This window comes from Corvus cornix, chromosome 2 (assembly GCF_000738735.6).
Source record: "Corvus cornix cornix isolate S_Up_H32 chromosome 2, ASM73873v5, whole genome shotgun sequence".
Classification (NCBI taxonomy): domain Eukaryota; kingdom Metazoa; phylum Chordata; class Aves; order Passeriformes; family Corvidae; genus Corvus; species Corvus cornix.
In genome coordinates this window covers 68,675,988-68,695,456 of record NC_046333.1, presented here as the reverse complement: position 1 = coordinate 68,695,456, position 19,469 = coordinate 68,675,988, and the positions used below count along the sequence as shown (strand labels likewise).

Sequence of the window (19,469 nt, the reverse complement as noted above, 5' to 3'; positions counted from 1 at the left end):
CCTCCTGAGCCTGTAAAAACCAACTGAGGCCAGATAAGCCCTCTGGTAAGAGGCATTTCCTCACAAGCACAAAACTAGTCATCTTCTTCACCAAGGCATGCAGCACACTTCTCAAAAAACAAAGCTTCAGGGCAGCTATCAGCCATATATTTGGTGATCCAGCAGTGTTTTGACAGGATGGTGTCTTAGAGCATAAAAAAAAGCCTTTTATATGCAGACAGAATTATGTGTCTAACAGTACATGGAAATGCTTGTGAGAAATTAAACCATACACAATTTCCCTGGTAAAACAGCCCCAGGATGCTATCTGCTGCTATCCAAACTGTTCCAGAGAGAGATTACTGTATCACGGAAGTCGGCCTACACTGCATGCTATTATCTAGATCAAATGCTAAATGCTGCCTGCACAGGTAAATAACCAGGGATACAAGCAACCCCAGGCTTCTGAAGAATCTGCAGCCCACATGGTGTGATAAGCAAATGCATCAAAAAGATATTCCTAATGTCAGAGTTGCACCACAGGGGGAGAGTGAATGGGCTGAGGACAAGACCTGCTCTTCCCATACTCCTACGTGTGTACCTTGCCACCCTGAGATAACTAAGCTTTGCTCTCGTAGCTGATCAAATTGCTCTTCCTGTGCCATTCTTTGCAGGCTCTCTCTTGGTTTGAACTGACTCAGCTTGGTTGGAACTGACTCTCTTGGTTGGAACTGATTCAAAGGCTCCAAAGGGCATCAGAGAAGGTGCAAAGCAGGGGCACTACTGGACAATGAGATGTACAGACCTACTGTCTTGATGCTACATGAACACCAAGCCCACCTGGTCCAGGAGGAAGCCTTCCCCACAAACCTCAACAGCCTCTGTCCAGAGCAGGCAGAATTGCCAGCAGCACTGTCTGCCTGTGGAGCAAGTAACTTATTCAGGCATTGGACACAGCTGGTCTTCCCACAGCCAAGCATGTTTGCAGACCTTCCTCCTATAGATTTTCCATACAGAGCTATCCCAGCATGCACACCTACTGTGTTTTGAACATGGAACACTCAGTTTACTTAGCAAATTGCCTTAATACACTCTATGCCTTTGCCTCATTCAGCTTTAAAAGCGTCTTCAAAAAGGAAAAGCAAAGCTCCTAATGGTACAAAAACCCCAAAGCATCTTCTAATTATCTAAACTGGAGAGTGGTATATAAGTGAAATGAAAACAGATTTTGAAATTTTGTAACACTTTTTATACATTACTCTGTTAAATCTCTCTTGCTCTTGCTTGGGACTGACATTCTTTTCCACTAAATTTTCTCCTTCTACCAGGTACAATCTGTACAACCCCTTTGTATCCACCTCTTTACACAACCCCACACCTTAGCAGAAATTCAAGCTGTGATTAAATAGCAAAGTAAATTCGATTTAGGTCTTCTTTTACCAGCCCCCAATGCTACTGCTAAATGACAAAAAACCTATTGAACACAGGAGCCCTGCTGTGTCAGGTGCATCAGCTGGCAATGTGGACCAAACGTGAGTATGAGGACCAACTTTGGTGGCAGCAAATCATGTCCATTCCAGTCATCCACAAAAAGGTCACTGTTCCCTCCAGCCACCAAGTTATCCTTTTTCTCCTTTGCACCACAGCTGGAAACCAATTCTAAATTCACTAGACATTTCTAGATGTTTGAAAATCAGGGTAATTTTATGCTGCATTAGCTCAGCTAAGCAGCTTGTGGAGGGGTCCAACACACTCATGTGGCAGCTCAAATGGATGGAAGCACAGGATGCTCCTTTTGGTGGCAGAGAGCTATTAAATCTGCTTACTGCAATTCTCTCTCAAAGCCAGTGCCTTAGGCAACAAGTTGTTCACTTATTTGTGGCTTATTTGTCAATTACAGCAGCACTTTCCTAACTTGGTAATAAGTCTGCTTTCTCCACACTGATTCCTTTTTAGGAAAGCCAAGCAAGATCCCTCATTTATTTCTCCTCTATACTTTCTATGAGTTCTTAGAGCCCCATTCTACTGTGGTATTTTAATCAAATTCAACTGCATTTCATGCGTGTTCCCTACTTCACTGAAAAGTCATGATTCCGCTCTTGCCCAAAAATTTTCAGCGACTATTCAGGAATTAAGATGCAATTTTGCTGGGAATGCTTGTTTCAAATTACTGCAGAGATGCAGGGGGGCTTTTCTCTCCCAGCTGACTGGCTAGTTGCTGAGGTTTAGTAAGATTTCCCTAGTAGGCAACTCTTCTTCTTTTCCTGTTTTAATGAATGGCAAAAGAGTTAACTTGGGGCCATTTAAAGCACCAGCATTGGCAACTGTGCTGGAAGGCAGTGAAGTGAGTGGGACAGCATTGTAGAGCTATTGTTTCATATGCTTCAAGTTTCCACTGAAATCACTTCGAGTCATCCATGTAATCCTTTCCCTCTCCCCCCCCTTTCTGCACTACAAGACTATCTTTTAAAATAAAAGCTGAACCCTCAGCATCACTGGGGTATCCAATAATGTTTTAACTGCCTAAATATAAGGAATTGTGAGCTAGTCTTTTAAGTTTAATACCCCAATACTAGCAGCATGTAAGTCAGCAAATCCTTTACACTACATCACAATGTTTGATTAACAAGAACTTTAAAAAAAGAACAATGGAAAGGTTTGCAAAAATCAGCCTTCAACTCACCAAAAGATACCATGTAAGCATGAGGTTGACATTACATTAGTCATGTATTCAATGAAATCAATGCTGCTTTCAATTTTTTTTGGTCTTCTCACTTGGTTAAGAAAACAAAAACCAACCCTAAACTACAGGATTCACTTGTATAATTAGAAAATACTTAATTCTATACTAGCTTTACAGCTGCAATAAATTGTGTCAGTTGGAAATAAGTAAGTCAAATATCAAATAGTTTGTGCTACTTAGCTTGATAAAAGTTACTCAGGTCCAATTAACACACTTCTGCACTGTTTGTCCATCATGGTTCTTTCAGAACCTCAAAAATCATTATGCAAAGGTTCTTGATGAATACAAAGTGGATGGCAATCAAAACAATATTTAATACTGTTATTTATTATTATTATTGACATTGTATTAAAAGATTTTTCACTTACCAGTCGGCTATACATCCTGTTATCAAGTGGCCGAAGATTAATCCTACAAGCAGGGAGAACTTCGCAATGTGGACTTTCCAGGCAGAATCACAAACAAGATCCCACTGGAAGAAAAAAAAGAGACAGATAAACCAAAATAAATTCATTTCTCAGATGTGTTCAAACATACTAATACAGTGTAGAGTTTCTTCCCAATGTCAATCCTAGCACAAGTGCAAGGAAATAGCAGAGGAAAGCTTTCCCCCTCAAGTCAAATCCCAGATGCCAAGAAGCAAATCAAAGACTCATTTACCTCAGTGAGTTTTATCAGATCCTTAACTATAAGATGACAATATCCAACACTTTAGTGTCCCCCTCTCCAGGCCACAGGAGTTTAGCCTAAGGGGATATCGCCAGCAGGCACTGGCAGTATCACTGCTGCTGCTGGAGCATCTCACCATGGCAGCCCCAGACACCTATTACCAGAGCCCCGTGAAGCCCACCAGCAGCAAGCCCGACAATTTAAGAGCAAGTGCTCCAATTAATCTCCTCAGGGCTGCTTGGAAACGCAGGGAAAAGCAGCTGCTTTGCCACAGACCCTTAATGGCCATTTGCTCCAGGCTCTTACAGTGTCAAGACACTTTTGCTTTTGAAAAGCATCTTGATTTCCCTAGGTGGTGGAAGGGGGATGAAGACTAAATAAAGGCACAGCTTGTCAGGACAAGTCCTGGCATGGAGCCAGACAGAGCAGCTGGAAATCCCAGTGCAGCTGTGCAACTTCTTGGGACAGCAGCCCCACAGTGACTTTTCACAGCTCAGAGACCAGACAGGATCTGAACCTTGACAATAAAGCTATGCTGATACTGAAATTAACGTTTTTGTCCAAAGAAAAGGGAAATGGACCATTTCAGGCAACCTGCCACTAGGGCACTGCCTCATTCCCACGAGAAAGATAGGAAAACAAGGTTTCTAGTGAGGCTTCCCTAAACTCTTAGCCATTTTCCTCTGAGGCAGAGGAAACCAGAAGAACCAGACTGCATTCCTGGCTTTAGCCCAGCATCCTCTTTGCCCTCAGACATGTAACGTAATCTTTCTTATGTGTAAAGTGTGGATAGTTACTATTATATCCTTGAATAAATGTAAGAGGATAGGTTTGTCCATGGTTTGTGAAGTGTTCAAATATTGATGGTAATGGCAGCCATACACATTTCATGACAAGTAAGTACAGCTAACTTTGGAGAGTCAGATAGTCCAGAATTGAAACTTTGCAGAATAAATGGCTGTTTGTGTGTAATGTAATAGTAGCAGCCCTTCTGACACCAGTAACTGAAGTTTCATAGCCAAAACCACAAAGTATGCAATTTATTTTTAAAAGTCAGGTCCAACTTCAAAAAACTTCCCTCAAAGGAGTTCAATTAGGTGCATTGCACTTTTAAGCATTTCCATGATGTGCAGCCCTTCCACAAACAAGGCAAGACTCAGCCTTCCTCTGGTCCAACACCACAGATATCCTCACTACAATATGCCATCTCACCAAGAGGTATAGCAATTTTGTGGCCAAAAGAAATGTGCCAGCCTTCAGGCTCAGGCTTTTTAAGTTAAATGTATCTTGAGTTCCCCACTGCACTGATTTGTAGAAGTTGGGACATAGAATGTCTCATCTTCCACCCTACAGACTGGAGGCACTAAAGAACCATAAGCAAGTACTATGAGCAAGGATTTTTTCCACCAAATACCTGTAAATAATTTGCAGCAAACAACTCAGCAAGGCAGTGTGAATTGCTCTCCAAAAATGTTGACTTTTCAGAAGCAAGCAGAGGAAATGCACTAATACTAGCAGTTCTAGAACCAATCTCCAGCTAGGAAACAAAAATATCTGCCCAGACAAGCTGCAAACACAAAAAAATTTGGAAGATACATCTGAGGCAGAAGCAGGATTTAAAATTCTCCAGGTTCATTTTCACAAGCCAGAAGGTGTATGATGCTTAAAACAGAGAAATCATTTTTGTTTGTAGATAAAAAATTAGGTTTATTAAAAACAGTCATATTTTTACGAGAACAGATTTAAAAATACAATCATTAATTTTTATATTAATTGATGTCAGAGGGACAGTAGTGTCCTCCAAGTGCAAAAAGAAAAATGAGATGTCCTGGTACCTTTCCATTTCCACAGCTTACTACTGCTAGCCAGTGATAGCCGGCCATCACACAAGCCCCAGGCAGAGAACATGCAGTACCAGATTACACACAGGCAAAGGCTTGTGGTTGGAAGAGCCAAAATCTCAAGAAGGGCTGTTGAGAAATTTCAGGCCAGGACAACAGATGTCAAACCCCTCTGGCACACTGGCACAGAGACTAAGAGTTTAAAAGCAGGAGAAAAGTCAGTCTATCAGCTCGTCCTTCAGTGGTGCCCAAAACACACCCACTCCTTTTGATAACTTATCTGCAAGTCATCCTTTCTTTGTTAGTTTTTGAGGCTATTGTCCAACTCCCCAGCTGTTCTGAAAATAAAAACATGTATTTCCTTGCAAACACTGCATCTGGCCCTTTCCTGCCCTCTGTTAAATCTTCATTGCAGGCCAGCAGAAATCAGAGCTGATCCCCCAAGCCCACATGGGCAGACTCATGTGGGTGTTGACAGACCCTGACCTTCCCAAAATATCTCCCTCTGCAAAACCCTCCAAATTTGTAAATAGACAAATAGTGAAATACATCAACAGTTGCTTTAGCACACAATTCCGGAGAATCTGCCACGACCCCAAATTACTTGCTCAGTACTAAGAGCTGAATTACATCCTGGTTTCTCCTCTGGCAGCTGTCACAAACCAGAGAGAGTTCACCATGAAGCGGTTACCCAAAATAAATTTGGCAGGACAGTGGTAGGTGCCACCAGGGCATTCAACTTGCAAAGGGAGACGAGAATAAGGAGAGAGAAGAAAAATGGATGCTGGAGTCAAAAGCAGCATCAGGTAAAGATGACATTAATAGGACAAAATACATATTTAATAGTGAATGTATCATCCCCACCCATCTTAACACAGCAGCAGAGCAAACCAGCAGAGCTTTGTCATGCTGAAAGCACAGAAATTTTCCCTGAGACCTGTGTTCCCCCTTCCCCTCCCCATGGAAAAGCCTCAGCTTTGAAGAGCTAGAAATAAAGCCGGAACCATTATACAACATCGGTGCTGCCTCTCCCCTTACACACCCCTGGGGTCAGCAGAGCAGAACAGAGCTGACATGTGCCCACACATGGCTGTGCCCAGGGCCACGGCAGGTCCTGCTCCAAGTGCCAGTAGTTTCATCCTGCAAAGATGACACTCAGATTTTCTCCACAGAGAAAGGAGTGACAGGTTTCCATGGCCCTGCAGAACATAACACTGGGGTGGGCAGAGCTGATGATAGTTCAAGTGGCACTCCAAGTAAATCTGCACTAGGAGATTGTTTTGGCTGGAGACTGGACAGTAATCCTCTATCACATCTTGCAAAGGGTAGATTAATCTGTAACAAGCAGGGAGACCATTAAATCCTAAAACTGCACTGGCTGAATCGCCTGGTATCCCACTTGGGAGTTCACAGTGCTGACCCTGAAGAAAGGATGGTACTAAACTTTCCCTGGGATTTCTCTGTGTGGCCCTGGGTTTTGTATGCCTTTCTGTCCTCCATCCATCCTCCCAATACAAGAGATCAGATGAAGTGACTTGCTAAACAAAAAGAACTGTATTGTTACGCCAAAACAAAAATAACTGTATATAAAATATGCTCGTGGAAAAGAAACATTAAAAAACAAAAGCTTCTTTTTCATAGCAGTACAGCAATGTAGAGAATTTGCCATCTATGAAGATGTGAAATATATTGCAAGTGGTTTTTTCATGTTGTGACAGCACATTTTGGCCAAAACTGAAGGATTCACACCTTCAGGAGCCTAATGTTTAACTGGTATCAGTAAGTCACCACCCATGCTGTGACTCACTATAATTCACATCAAGATGGAGGACTATTTAAAACATGGCATGCTTGGGAAGACACCTGGCAAAAGGTAACACACCCAAATAGTAACCATCATGTAACTTCTTTACGAGGGATGACATCTGGACAGGGCTCACATGGTGCATCAATGTTTGCACTGCTATAAATTATAAAAGTAAAGTCTGCTGCATGTTTTTAACTACAAACACAAACTGTCTGAATTAAGGGCTCTTGTCTCAAAAGCCCCTGTCCTCCAGAGGCCATAATGCTGTCTGTGGTACCTAAGCACACTGAATAGCCACTACTAAAAGGTAAGATACCTATTGAGGATTTGGCTGGTTCTACCTTCACCACCATATCATGAGATGTGCAAGGCAGACCCTTCTGTCCTAAAAAAGAGCAATGAGAACACAGGGGAGATGCTCTGGTAAAACGCTAACCCAGAGTCTGGCACAAAAAGCCCACGAGAGAGGAACTGGACACACACCCCCTCTTCCCACACTGCGGGTTCACAGTCTGCTTCCAATGATCAATGCCCAGATGGCAGTTGAAAGAAAGCACCCCATTCCCCAAACTGTCTCCAGGTGGATTGTAGCTCTGTTGTGACTGCTCTCTGCAACGGTTTCAGCAATTTGAGACCAGAAGATCACCAGAGCTGCTGCCTTGGGAGGCCCTAAGCCAGGCATGAAGCTGCAGCCTTGGTCCTTCCCCAGCCAGGCAGCACCTGCTGCCATGTCAGCCTTCACACACTCCATCTTGATGCCTCCCACACCACCTATGACCCCACTTGGGGAGCCCTGTCCTCTATGTATCATGTATGCCACAGCTTGTCACAGCAGCACCAAACCCTGCCTGGGGAAAAGCCACCAGCTTGCCAGCTTATTAGGTAACGATTTTAGGACCAATAAATGAAAATAAGAATCTATTCTTCACCACTGAATTGTGTTGGGTCTCATCTTTCATTGTTCCTCTCCTACCTGTTTCACCTTTTTGTAACCAAACCCTGTCAATTTACCCTGCACAGACGTAGATGCCATCCTCTCTGTAAATACCTTATCCAGTGAGACTTTAAATTTATGATTCCTTCATATTCTCTTAGAGTGGTTTTTTTTTTTTAAACCCCAACAACCTGAACCAAAGTTACTTTTAAAAAGAAAAAAAATAATAAAAAAATACAGTTATGTTTCTCATAAAATATACGTAAAGAAAGGCAGAACAGTCTCCAGAACAGTTTTCCTGGAGGAAAAGCTCCAAGTCAGCAGACCAAGCACTATTAAAAAAGCCCCAAAACAAATAGGAAAGCAAAGCAGTCAGTAGTTCTAATACAATATACCTACCAGTAATTCCTTTTCACAGAACTGAATAATCTGAGTAATACTCATAATTACAGCCACAGGACACCAGTGTACCAAGATTTCCCTCTAGACTGCTAAAGGACATCATTTCTCTCCTCCCTTGCTCAGCCTCTGGCCAAAGATGACACTCTGGCTGCATTTAATCTTAAAGAAAGTGCATGAGATCCAGAAAGTGGCGTGACGCTCAACTCTACAGAAAATAAGTGTGCAGTAAAACCACACAAGGGAGGTTGCAAAAGAAGCCTCCCAGAGGGATGCTCCAGCCCAACTGCAACACCTAAAGCTGGGGGGGGGGTGGGGTTTACTGCCACAGGCTTCTCTGTATCTTCTCAGCCATGGCAATGTGAGAGCATTCAGGGTTCAGAGCAAGGATGCCTCTCTTTTGAGATCACAGCTGGATAAAGCACTTCTGATCTGTATTTTAAGCGTCAATAAAGTGTTCTTGAGAGCACATGGCGTTTTTGTGACCATCAGTACAATCAGCTGGGTGGAAATATCAAGGTCACATTTGAAAATAAGAACATTAAGTAGAGTAAAAAACTAACAGAAATAACCCTGGAAGACTTGAGAAGAAGGTATAAAAATTAATAACTTTCTCTTTTTTTAACCAGCCACATTCAGAACCAAGCATCTCCAAACTACAGCTTTCCTTATGTTTTTAATCAGACACAAGTGGACTGGAAACCAGAAGAGTCATTAAAAACACAGCTTGCAAGAAAAACAACAAACCAGCTATTGAGAGTTTTTGTTGTTTGTTTTCTTTGAACAGACACTCAAATACGCCTACACCACACCTACACAGGATTGCCTCAACCCAACACACAGTCAACACCTCACTTTCAAGCTACTTCCTCTCTGTATGATGCTAGACCTCTAAAAGCCAAGAACATCTAACATTGTTCAGCTTTATCATAAGTGGATGCTTTTGCTGAAAATTTCTGACCAGAGCCTAAGTGCTTAGAGCCTCAATACTTCAAAACAAAATTTTTACTGAGCAAGTACACACTGGTATATTGAGGGGTTTATAATCACCCAGATTTGCAAGAACTTTTACTCAGGTGTCAAGAGAAATGTTGTTGGTACCACAGTACGACCTTTAGCTCAACATCTACCTTCTTCCCATTCCTAACAAACCCGGGGTCCCTATTCCCATACACTGGAGTTTGCTAACTCAACAGATGCAAGGGCTTGTTTGGTTCAGCTTCTTATCCAATTTGTTTTTCTTACAGTGGAAACACCATTTTCTGTACTTTTCATTCTCAGAAACCAGGAATCCATTTTTGACCACAGCAGACACCTGGCAAGGAAAGCTGCAGCCCAGAAAAATGACTTGTGAACAGTGAACACAAGGTCATGCACACAGAAACTGTCAGATTGCTTCAACTGCGGACATGACTGACCACCTGGGCAATGCACCATTTGAAAAGTAAAGCAAAGAAACTACTTTTGATGCTACCACAAAGACAAAGGTTTTGGGGACATGGGGAGGGAGAGGAGTGGGGAGAGAAAAAGGGGGTGGCACGTGAGCCAGGGGACACATGCTTAGCTGTCTTCCAAGAAAGATATAATTAGACTGTGCAGCATAATATGTACCTATGAAAAGTTTCCATCCCCACAAGATGGTACAGGACTGCATCACTGTGGACTTCACAAGTTTCCTTAATGGTTTCTGAAGTTTAATATAGTTTAAAGTGTTGAAATACATCCTTCGAAACCACACTTTTCTGATGTACACGATGTAGCTGTGTAATTTCTGCATTAACTTTTTAAGTGCATATTTTTTTTAGTCTGGTATTTCAGCCTTAAAAATAAAGCGCAAAGGCTCGGTGCTGCACATTGCAGTGAACACTGATACAGAACACAGCACTTCCTCCTGGTGTGCAACCTTTGGCTCCATCATCATAATGGGAAACCTAAGGCACATGTTTCCTCGAGCTGCTTGACACTGGCGACGCAGAGACACACTGCCTCTTACATGAATTACCTCGGGGTAAGCAGGCTGTGCCCACTATGCCCCCAGGGAGATGCTGTCCTGCTCATGAACAGTATGTACCTGGCTCCATTCCCCCCTTTCAGGCAGCTGAAAGGTCTTTCTAAAGCCTTTCAGTCATGGCTTACCTTTAAGGGCCCTATCCCCAGTGGGAAGAGAAGGCTCAAGCAACACTGCAATCACAAAACAAGCTCAGAATTTCAAGTATGCAAAAGGGCACTTATTGACTCCATTTCAATGCCAGTAAACTAACTTGGAAAAGATTTTACATTTAGTGCTCTGCACTAAATTGTTCCTTAGTCTATGCCATAAGCAAAAAAAGACCTTCCAAGCTCTCCAATGGGCACATTGACAGAATCCCAAGATAATGCCACCTGAAACACTGCAGAACCGAAAAATTTCATCTACCCTTCAACTTCACACTTTCATCAGGAGCAATTAGCTCTTCTATTCTCAAACTTGCCCTCATCACAGATTTGTTTCTTCTCCCCCCTGGGAGAGGGAAGAAGGAAGTTTGCTAAGTAAATAATAATTGCTAATATGCTAACAATTAAAATATTATTTGTTAATCATATGACAATCTTCTGAATACTCAATATGATTAAACCAACTTTAGTAGCATCCAAGTACCACCCACTTCTCCATCACTACTTCTTTTATTTTCAGTAGGAGTTCCATTTATTCTGAGACATTTAGATCTTTTCCAGCCTTCACCCTCCACAGATTAGTCAACTAACTTGTTTCTCAGCTTATGTGATCTGCTTAGTTTTTCCCAACTCCATAATGTCATCTAACATCAAAGAGCTGGGTGATACAAAATCTTGCTTGCAGCTTTCCTGCACAGTATTCGTAACACTATATTAACAATGTTTCACAGCACAGCATCAGGATATTTCACCATCAGTTTTACATCTCTGCGCTGCAACTAAGTAACTTTTCTACATGTATTCTGACATGATTAGAAGATTTTGCCACAAAACTGACTTTAATTTTAAATCTAGTCTTTGCTGTAAGACCTTGCAGCTGTTTGCCTCCCTCTGGCTGCATGAAAAGACCATTGAGCAACCACGCCCATCCCTAGAATTGAGATGCACACACTGGAAAGTGTCATTTGTGTTCCATTCCTCAGTTTTCAGCTGACAGCCACCTTTATTCTGGAAGAAGTATTTTGTGCTGGGACTGACATCGCAACCAGACTAAAAAAGTTAAACTAGCTGTCAAATTTGTATTTAGAACTGGTCTAAGCACTGTAAATAGAAGCCACACATAAAAAACCTCTGCAACATTGTAGTTAAATATTAACATCCACTATCATCTCATTATCAAGAATAAGCCAATACTTTGTGGACTGGTATTTTTCAGGCTGCCAAAACATGCATGCACAGAACATGTTGCAGGCTTGAGAGGGCTGACATGGCAAAACCTAGTTCACTGTTTGTTGGGCTTTTGTAAATCCTGGGGGGGAAAAAAAGAGAAAATGTCAAGCATGGCATAAAACTCTGAAATGGAGAAGGGTAAAGCAGTAGGCAAGAGAAGAAAGTCATTGCTCATGAGAAATACTTGCCACCTTAGATAAAAAGATCAGACGCCTCAACTCTGACATGCAATTATTGCTGCCGTGACCTTGCCCTCTCATCATTTGCAAACTATGGCTATTGCAACTCAGGCAAGAAGAAAAGGAGAGGGGAAAAAAACCCCAGGGTCTGGTATTAATTCAGATCTAAATAAATATTAAGGGTAGAGATGAAGGGAGAAAAATATTCCACTTGTTTCACAAATCAGAAGGTGAAACTGGTCTGTCAAGCTTGTATTGTTCAAGCAGAAAAAGTTTTACACAGCCCTGGAAGACACAGCAGGGGAAAGGTCTTACAGTTTAATGTACAGTCCCTATCCTTAATAATATTTGTAGGATGGACATTGCAACACTGTCTGCGTGTTCATGGACTTTGGCCTGAAGGCCAGGGGGAAAGCAGGCAGCTCCAGAGTGCTGTAGAATAGCAGGGAGACCGTACTTGGGCCAAAACGAATTCCTCCACCGCTGTCTGGAGGCAAAGAACCTTTTTTAGGGAACCAGACCACCCTGCTCTGAAAACAATGCACAAGGGTAACTATAAATCACTTGCTGCTGGAGAAGGTGAACATACCACTTCCCTGCATTTCACAAGCAGCATTCCTGATTCTCACAGCTTTGCTCCTTGGGGATCTAGACAGGCATCCCAGAAATGAGTATCAGGATACATCCACTTATCTAATCTTTTGTTCTTGTGTTTCAGTATAACAACTGGCAATTGGGGCTCTCCCAGATTATAAGAAAAAATAAAAAACCCCAACAAAGCCTTGTACTACACAGTAAAATTCCCTATTCAGCCCATCATGCCCAGAGCACGTTTATCCTCCCCTCATCAGCTCACAGGACAGGCAGGAGGTTCCAACCCAAGCATGCAAGTCACACCAAGCACAGCACTGATCCTTCTTCGTGGGAATAGCTACAAACCTATTGCGTGTTCCCAGAAGGTATGACATGGCCTGGATCAGCAGGAACAACTCAACACCCATATTAATTCCTGTTGCCTGCCAGTTTTTACAGGCTGGTGTGGGGGCAGGCTCCCCAGCACCCATACTGGGTGTGGACCAGTGCAGTTCAGTAGCGCTGAGCAGTTATCAGACACTGAAATGAGGTTTGCCTGGAAGCCTCTGCAACACACCCATATGACATGGATTGAAAGGGTGTTGAAACTCTTTTCTCCCTCCTTCAGGTTCCTTCCTTCCCCCTTGACTTTAAAATGGTATTCAGAATGCACACAAAGTCATCTGCTGTCAAAAGTCAGCTGGTAAAAAATAGAAAAATAAATTACGTTACAAGAGTTAAGCACACACTTGAGTCGAGGTGACCAAAACCTGAGAGAAGCGGTTTTGATGGAATTCGGTGCAAGAACTGAACACTTCAGCACTGCTGCAAAGCTGCAGCGTATTCCTACAACAGGCTACTCTGATCTTCTACACACTGTCTGCAGCAAACCCCAGTCCTTTGTTCTGTAGCAAGATCTCAGCCTAATTAATTCCACAGTTACTTGCGGGTAAGCCAGCGCCAGTCTGGCTGCGCTGAAGAAGAGCGGGAAGAGGAAGGAGTATGAAAGGGAGGGAGTGAGAGTAACTGTCCTGAGCAGGGATGCCAGGTAGGCGGGAAAAAATAGACTGATAGAGAAAACAACAGATGAGGTACACAAAAGCACTTAATCTCTTTCAGCATTTTCTAAATTTAGCAGCTCTCTAGAACTGATTTGGAAAGATTTAATTTAAGACTTTTCACCATTAGTACAACCAAAGTTTCGAACTTCAAGAAAATCATAAATCTCATGTTATTCCAGACATTGTTTCAGTAAGAAGTGAACCCCTGAAGTTTGGCTGTCCTGTAAGCCTCATCTCAACATTACCATCAGAACTGGCTCCAAATTACATGCCTTCTTGAGTGCCAGTCCCTTCCTTTGACAAATGCTCTAAAAAACCACGAGGTCACCTTTTATAATTGCAGTCTTGTAGCCAGGGTAAGAAGAGGTAAAACTGTTAGTGCACTTCAGAAATTTGGGGTTAGTCTGCCTGCACAGCTGGTAAACATCCACCACAGCCAGCAACTTCTGTCACAACATGGGCAGGGTCGGCATATTTAAATTATGTGACAGAGATACAGGATGTATTAGGGAGTGGAAACAAAAACAAACAGAACCCCATGCATTTCAAACATCATGTCCATCCAGGAGGCTAGAAAAAAAAAAAAAAAGGCAGTTGTTTGACATATGCAGAAAAAATTACTGATATGAAAGGCTCAATAGCAAGCTTTGGAAAGCTGAGAATGTCTTTAAAAGATTTCAATATGGAATTACCTTTCTGGAGGATCATTGTTAGTTCTAGCAGTGCTACAAACTATTTATGGTAAGCTGAAATCAGATTCCTGTAACTGAGACGCTTTATCTTAAGGGTGATAATAAACATGAACTCTACATACATTTCCTGTAGTGAAAAAGAATCCATGCCAGACGAAAACCCTAACACTACCTGTGTTCTGATGTCAGTATCAGTCTTAATCCAGTCTCTGTTTTCTAGACCAACTGATTCAAAATACTTTGGCCAGTACATAGCACCCCCAAATATGTAAAACCAGTAGCTAGGCTCACTAAACAAGAAGCCTTGTGATATCATACTTGGTTATTTCAAACATCAGATTATTTACTGTTTGCAGGCAGAGGACAGTTCTTCACATGGGAAGTTGCATGTGCTGCTGCCAAAACAGCCATCCCCTTCCTTGATGCCACTCAGCCAGAAATTCACCCTGTTCTTTCAGGGTGTTGTTCGCTAGCACCCTGATAATCGGGAGACTCCATCACCACACTCAGTGTGTGCAAGCAGGCCTCAAGGCAGCTGCAGGAGGACAAGCCAACAGCTCCCCTTTGCTTCCTCTTCAACAAAAAGATTTTTCAAGTCTGCAAAGGCTTAGAGCAGTACACAGACTCTTTATCAGCTAACTCGCAGAGGGAAGAAGAAAAAAAAGTTTGGGATCTCTCATATGGCTGAGGAAGACATGAAATAAAATAGCAGTAGACATTTGCTCTGGTCTGGCAGTATTTCTGGATACCTCTGACCACAAGGACTTGTTGACCCCTTCAGCACCCATTAGAAGCTGAGAGCCATTCCAAAGCTTTGGCTGAAAGAAATTTAGAATAGACTTTCTGCCCATTGCAGGTATCTGCCTTTCAGGTCCCTACATCCCCTTCAATCTGTTCAGTGGAAACAAAGTGATGTAGTAGCTTCAATATTGCCACTTCTGACCCAACTATCACAGTGGGTACAATAACTCAAGGTTTTCATTGATTTGGGACTAGGTAGAAGCCAGTCAGCCAGGAACTAACACTGACAAGACAAATCCTGTCAGTTACAGGGGAAAAAAAAAAAAAGAAGCACCAGCATTTCTAAAGTCTCTTTGTAGAGACCAGCCAACTGGAGAATACATAGAAAACAAATGAAATTACAGGCACAAATGTGAGGAGATAAGGGTGGAACAGTTCTTATTTTGGGAAGGACCTTGTCAGAGTGATCTCTTCAAAGTAATTAATAATTATATTCTGACAGCCCCTTTAAAATGTACACGTATCCTCTACCCCAAAAAATATTCTGCCAGCTGTGCCAAATTTATCATAACTATTATCACAAAGAAATTTGTTTGTTTTATCATTTCTGGCTACTTGAGGATACCTGCAATAATCCCACAAGACAACACCACAGACTAAAGCAAATGTTATGCACCCAGTAGAACACTCAGGAAAAGAAGAAAACATTTCTTTTAAGAGGAAGTTTTCTACCAGGCTGACAAGCTGAATCAGATGAAGGTGTGCCCAGAAAAGTGCCAGAACTGCAACAAAACCAAGGAGAAGGAAGACTGGGAGAGCACGGGCATCTCCCCTTGCAGGAGCAAAGAGCACCAGTCACAGATCCAACCAATCCATGTTCACCAAGACATCATTGCTCCTGGACCACTTGGCTCTTCTGACTTCAGCTCTGCTTTTTTTGGCAGGGACAATTTTCTAGAGGCTCAGCCAAACTGGCATGAGAATGTTTGAAGCTGTGGCAAATAGGTAAAATGATTGCCATGTTACTTTGGAAGGAAGATGACTCAAACCAAATCAAGTGGGAAGTTGAGAGCCAAGCGAACAGTATTGCAGGAAAACAAGGCATCTGGAGCATAAAAGCAGCCACAACAGGAATTCCCTTGTGACTAGACATGAAATATTATTACATAATTGCTCTGAGTGATTAAAATGCAGCCTTCAACTAACCACTTCCCTCTTATGCCAACCCCAAGAGGTGGAACGATCTGGAATGTTGCAAGTGCACACAGAAGGATGCTGTGCCATCAACCTCTGCAATCTAATCAAGCCCAGTCCTTGCCCATCACCAGCTTTTGGTCTCCATTATACAAATCATCATGCAGAACAACAAACAACCCCACCACTTAATGCAATCAAACACAGAGGACAGGTCATCCTAGTAACGGAGGGGAAAAACCAACAACCATCAATCCTGTAACTAAGAGCGTCCATGAAAACGTTGTCCCAAGATAACAGCTGGCTTTGCAGATGGTCAGAAGATGCAGGCACTACAGAAGTTAATGAGAGAGTTAGAAAAGTCCCTGCTGAGCACACAGAGCCCAACTTCCTGCTAAGCTTCATGGCTATGTGTATTTAGTTGTCATTATGTTGCTCATTGTGTTATGCTAATCATTTACCTGAAGCACCACTTTGCAAACGGCTAAAAGGAGATCTCAGGTTTCTCCACAGAAAAAAAATAAAACGGGTATTTCTCAGCATTTTTCCTTTGGACACTGGTGAGATACATGGACTATTAAAAAGACTTTTTTGTTTTAACTAGCATTTTGCCTAAACGCTAGTTTAGGATGTACCTCTCAAGAAATACACGTGCACTCTCTTTATAGCAGTATGGTGTTGTTGATACTGTGATAAAGAATAAATTAAAATCTTCAAAGAACCACTTAGGAGTGAAAAAGCCTTACAAGTGAATTGTGCTTTGGGAAGATATTTATGTAGAAACCAAGCTAAAGACCAAGATTTATGTGCCAAGTCAGGACATTAGCTCAGAAGGGTGATTTAACATGGCCACTGGAATCCCTGTGGTTAAATTATGCATCTGACCTCTTCACTACATGCATTTCAGCAGTGTTAAATAATAAGCGCTATGTCCTTTATTACCAATTCCAGTTCTAATGACTGGCAGCACTATAAAAAGCACCGTTCCCAGTGACTCAGTCAAGGAGGTCAGGATAATGACAGCGTCTAACACAGCAATGCCAGTCTTCAAGGAAGGCACAAGACCACCCCTGGCTGCAGCAAACACTCAAAAAGAACCGGGGCTAAACAAAGCAATGAGAAGGGCTGGAAACAGCAAGACCTCCACTCCATCAATCCCAAGCATGACACAGGCTGGGAGAAAATGAGCACTGGGAAAGGGAGACCTGAGAAAGCCTGGACAGGGGCACAGCATCTGATGAAGGGTGTACCATTAGAAGAGAGGCTATGGAGACAGCGGAATTTAACACAGTTAAGGACAGCTATCCTGCTCCTGAGGAATAGGGGGAACAGTGATGTCTCATACGCACATACGTCAAATATGCTTTGTGCTAAATAACCAGAATTGTTTCATTGTTTCTGAAGACAAAGCAATGATGGAGCATCCAGCAGCTATTAGCTCAGACCACTGAAGATAAGTACAAGAGGATTTACTTGCCAAACAAAGTACATTTTTTATTAATATACTTTTGGCTCTCTTTATGATATTTCAATATAACCCCTGGCTACTACACAGATGAGCATATATTAGACTAAGATTTAATAAAACTCTATTTAGAAAGATGAGAACATTGCATAATACATTACAGAAACAAATGTATTTTTGAGGAGAGTTAAGGGTATCTAAACATCCAGTCTCTTGAATTCATGCAGAGCAGCTCTTTCTCACAAAGGACAGTGAGATGCATGTAAGAGGAGTCAGCAGTTACAAGAATTGCTCCCACAGTATCAGAGCTCCTGGGGATTGATAAGAAATGAAGTCCAAATCAAGCTATGCTGATGTTCTGTCTGGGTTTTTCCTCTCTTTCTTCATTAGAATAAAAACAGGAAGCACACCCACCCAGAAAACCCCCAAAACAAAACCAAAGTACAAACTAAGGAGGAATCCTGACCCCGAGAAAACAACCTAATTATAATTACATGGGATTACAAATCAAAGCAAAAAAGCTGGCAGGTTTTTGGAAGTGAACATACAATAAAAATAAAAAGTCCACACTGGAAAAACCCATAGTCTCAAAAGATGATTATTATTCTTTCTAATAGAAAACAAGACAGCAGGGGCCACAGATGTTTGTTTATCCCTTAAAATTGATCTGCCCTTTACCGCAAGTTCTTCCAAAGAACACTTTTTTTATTGTCTCTAAAGAAGCATGCAAGACAGCAAACTAACTCTCCCTTGACCTTTTGTGGCCAACTTGACAATGACCTTCAAAAGATTCAAATATTTCAAAAAAAAATTTTAAAGTTCAGACTAAAAGAAAATATTTCAACATAATTTTTTTCATGCTAAAACTTCAGTGTTAAATTCCAAAAAATATGAATAGCTCAGTCTCTGGATGTAAACAAGAAAATCTGATTTTCTTAAATATCTAATTTTCTTACGTATTTCTGTGTCACAAACCATTCACACCCACCATGTGCCTGTGTTTCTCTCATGAAACGAGTGTAGCTGGGTTACCTCCCTTTTTAATCCATTCTGGGTTCAAGGTTTTGAGGGATTTGCTTTTTCCCTGTTGCACACTCTTTCAAGGGACACAAAGAGAAGTTGAAATGATTTTCAATGATTCAATCTAAGTGTGTGCTGGCTGACTAAAGCACAATTATGCTGTTCATCTGATTGTTGTTGTGTTTCTTTATCCCAACTAGATAAACACAGCTAAGACAAAACACTGCTTCCAGGCAGGAAGTAATTTTTGCTGACCTTAGGAGGGGGTCTTGAGATTAAGGGAACTACTTCCCTGGTGTAACCATTTCATTTTACATTTCCAGGAGCTCCAGCTGCCGGCTAATATCAATAACGCCCATCTGCAGCCAGCGGGGCTTTCACAGGGCCAATATTATAAACAAGAAAAAGCTTTCAGGTGAAAAGGAGAGGTGATTTTTTTAATATGCACTACTCAGCAAACATGAAGCAAGAGCAGAAAGTGACACATTCTCTTCACTAGAAATTTTTCACTTTAGCCATTGCATGAGGAAACACAAAACAGAGCAGCATGCACTTTCCGCCTCTGGAGTAAAACAACTTGTGTGAGACATTTCTTTAACTGCTCTGCCAAAACAGTTTTCAAGAGAATAAGTACAAAACCGGAAGAATTCATGAGAACTTTGTCTTATTTTACTCAGAACAGTCACCATTTCTTCAGCTTCCCCAAAAATCAACCTGGTTTTTGATGTGTAGGGCTGCTTTAGTATACTTGCACAAAGATCAGCTGGAGCCCTCTCCGCAACACTTTC

The 19,469-nt window shown here is 41.9% G+C and overlaps 1 protein-coding gene across 2 annotated transcripts in view; it reads right to left on the bottom strand.

Annotated features, from left to right (window-relative positions):
* The window catches only part of SLC22A23 (solute carrier family 22 member 23), a 109,756-nt gene that overhangs the window by 88,445 nt on the left and 1,842 nt on the right, over positions 1-19,469 (bottom strand). For both annotated transcript variants that reach the window (XM_010411286.4, XM_010411285.4), the window contains exon 2: positions 3,091-3,194. In XM_010411286.4, coding sequence (XP_010409588.3) covers positions 3,091-3,194 — 104 coding nt within the window. The remainder of the gene's footprint in view (positions 1-3,090; positions 3,195-19,469) is intronic.